Source organism: Cyphomyrmex costatus, unplaced genomic scaffold (assembly GCF_001594065.2).
Source record: "Cyphomyrmex costatus isolate MS0001 unplaced genomic scaffold, Ccosl1.0 scaffold1181, whole genome shotgun sequence".
Lineage (NCBI taxonomy): Eukaryota > Metazoa > Arthropoda > Insecta > Hymenoptera > Formicidae > Cyphomyrmex > Cyphomyrmex costatus.
The window spans coordinates 2,398-5,761 of NW_017275154.1; the positions used below are offsets into that span (position 1 = coordinate 2,398).

Sequence of the window (3,364 nt, forward strand, 5' to 3'; positions counted from 1 at the left end):
TTTTAAATTAATTGTGATATAATTTTTTTAAAGAAGAATTAAGTCACTTGGTTTCGAATAGCAAGATCTTTTAATAAGAATACAAAGGCATATGCTTAGGTTTCATTGTATGAAAATAAAGATAATTCCATTTAGGTTTTACTTTTTAATTTAGTGGAATTTAAATAATAGTACTATATGGGTTCTTAAAGATTAAAGGTACCACTTGTGTTTTACTCTTTAATTTGGTAGAATTTAACTTGGCGCCGACTGTTGATATCAAATCTTTTATACAAATGATAAATGTCATTAAAATTAAGTAAGTAATAAGGTAGAATAACTTGGCGCCGACTATTGATATCAAATCTTTTATACAAATGATACATGTCATTAGAATTAAGTAAGTAAGGATAAAATCATGTAGGTTTTTAAAGATGGTTCTACTAAACAGCAAATGTGATTGGTCAGTTTCACAGTCGATTAAGTAGTTGACGTTGGTGAAACTGGCCCAAATGGTTTTTTGACCAGCAGTACCCACTCTTAGCGCTTTTTTCTACCTTTTTTTTAAAAAAGGTAAGTTTATAGGCATATACTTAGGTTTTATTGTATAAAGATAAAGATGATACCTCATGGGTTTTACTTTTTAATTTAGTAGAATTTAAATAATAGTACTATATGGGTTCTTAAAGATTAAAGGTACCACTTGTGTTTTACTTTTTATTTTAGAATTTAACTGGCCCAAACGGTTTAATTTGATGCCGACTGTTGATATCAAATATTTTACACAAATGATACATGTCATTAGAATTAAATAAGTGTAAAGATAGTATACCTCTTAGATCTTTAGAGATAGATTATAATTATACACATGTAATTTTATTATTGTTGATTCGTTAATTCTATTATACACACTTAATTTTAAATTTAACATTGAAAATGACCCGATCGGTGTCGAAACGTATGTGCGAATTCTTACTTACGAATTTTACACTGTTTGTTTAATGTATTGCGATTTTGAGTTAATTACATTTATATGTATATCTTTTTTAAAAAATTATTGGCTCTTTTATCTTATTTTTAATCAATTTGTTTTATATTTGTAAAGGATATTTAATATACTTTAATGTGTAATATAATTCATATAACGTATAATTTTATAATGTATAATTTATATAATGTATAATTTTTATAATGTATAATTTATAATTCTATAATACATTGTCTTTATGAATCCACGAATTGTGTGATTTGTCAAGTCTCAACCATTTCACATAAACCTCGTTTCCTCTTTTGCGCAACACTTTTTCAACGAGATACACGTCGGGATTAGGGACGCGATGCAGTTCGTATTCGTAGAATCCTCCAGCAATGAGCTCTCCGCGGAAATCCTCCAGTAGATACGTCACTGGATTAGTTTGCTGCACTTTGACAATTTTAAAGACCTCCGTGGTCCAATTCGGTGTGAAACCTTTTTCAAATATTGTCTTGAATTTGTATACGCGTACCGCATCACCCGCTTTGAATTTTGCGGGACCCGCGATCTTTATCGCACTATACACCTTACCCAAAAGTCTTTCAGCGATCGCGGGAGTTACGTCAGCGGGTCGCATGCCAATAGTGCGATGCTTACGCGCATTGTAATCCGACACGAGACGCGGCAGCATTTCGATCTATTTATAGTTTCCGATGTATGTAAACTGTTTCCACATGTCATTCTTCAATGTACGATTGAATCGTTCGACGACCGATGCCTTCATTACGGAATACGTAAAATAATGATTGATGTTGTGCTTCTTTAAGAGTTTCTGCACATCCGAATAAAATTCTTTTCCTTTGTTAGTCTGCAAATTTTTCGGACATCTTCGGTCATCTCGAATTATCTTTGCAATTGCCCGCGTCACCTCGTTCCCGCTCTTGGCTTTGAGCAGCATGGCCTATGCATGCTTACTCAGCACGTCGATGACAGTGAGAATATAGGGGTGCGTTCAGAAATTACACCTAGGTAACTCTGGAGTGCTCTAGTGTGCGCCTAAGGCGTTCAGAAACTTCAGGTATAATTTACCTAAAGCGTTCAGAAACGTTTTTGATCACTCTAAGATCACTCTATTGTTAACCTACTTTTCAATTGGGTAAAAATTGCCAAGCATGCGCAATGCGTATTTCGCAGTAAAATCACGTACCTAATGAATAAGGCCAGTATTTCGCGGCTGTGACACATTTCCTAATCTCCATAATCGTCAACTTTAACGGTAAATATCTTGGTTCGTAGGACAAAGCGACACTTTTTTCTGCCAGATTCTTTCGTTTCATGCAAAAACGCATCGATTGAGTATATTTTTATCAAAATTCGAGAGGAGCGGGGTATTCTATACCTTTACCAATTCCGAAAAAATGGAAAATTTAGTATTAAATGCTACTGATTTTGAAGTTGTACGAATGGGAAAATATGGTAACCCATTATATGCAGAAAACGGATTGTTTATATTCAAAGAAAAAGTGGTATGTAAAAAATTTATAAATCTTCCTATTTAATATAACTTGATTTAGTCGGTTAGCATATTTTTTTAAAATTTCCTGTAGTTGTCAAAAATTTTGCATTAACCGGTATTCATAATTAATTTTTATTTTAAGATCATTTTAAGTAATGTATAATATTGTATTAAAAAAATTTTCTTTATCTTGCAGATGGTTGTTGTTTTACTATTGAAGTAACAGACTCCGTCAAGCAAATATTTTGTCTTCAATCTATTAATACTTCTGTAATCTTATCAAATAATTTTGATTAAAAGGACCAAGAAAATGTTGATCCAAATACTGCGAATACATCTAGTGCTTCAAGTACTAATTATGATCACACCAGCAAAGATAAATGGACAAGAAATGCAATATTACATTTGATATCATGCTACGGAAAATTTAAAAAACAATTGACATCAACGACTATGAAAAGAGAAGCTGCCTGGAAATTAGTTGCGGATGAAATGCAAAGTAACAATTTTCAATATTCTTCAAGTCAATGTCGTGAAAAGTGGAAATATCTGAAATTACGTTATTCAAAAAAGAAAGATAATATGAAAGATAAAAGTAGTGGTGCAGAGAGATACTGTTATGGATGTGCATTATTTTCAATTCAAGTACACCGCGAGTATGCGTAACCGACTGGCGTTGCGTGTGCACATCGAGCGGCGCTGTTGTATTACTTCTTGTTCGTTCTTTGTTCGACCGTTCGCTCGTTAGACGGATTTATGGAGATGGTTCGATCGGACGCACGCACGTGTGATTCGAAATATATCTGGACTCAGTAAATAGCTGTATCGACTCTATTTTACACCCCAACCTACACTATAGAGAATTGGCGACGAGGATGGGATAGCAGCTATCCTTA

General features: G+C 33.3%; 1 protein-coding gene across 1 annotated transcript; it reads right to left on the reverse strand.

The window, feature by feature from the left end:
* Nucleotides 1-1,196: 1,196 nt before the first annotated feature.
* LOC108778252 (uncharacterized) lies at nt 1,197-1,910 on the reverse strand (the record flags this gene model as incomplete). The annotated part of the gene is made up of 2 exons (XM_018545383.1): nt 1,740-1,910; nt 1,197-1,649 (listed from the first exon to the last, which is right to left on the reverse strand). Coding segments are annotated over exons 1-2 (624 nt in total), but the record flags the coding sequence as incomplete, so codon positions are not given.
* Between the last annotated feature and the right edge of the window lie 1,454 nt (nt 1,911-3,364).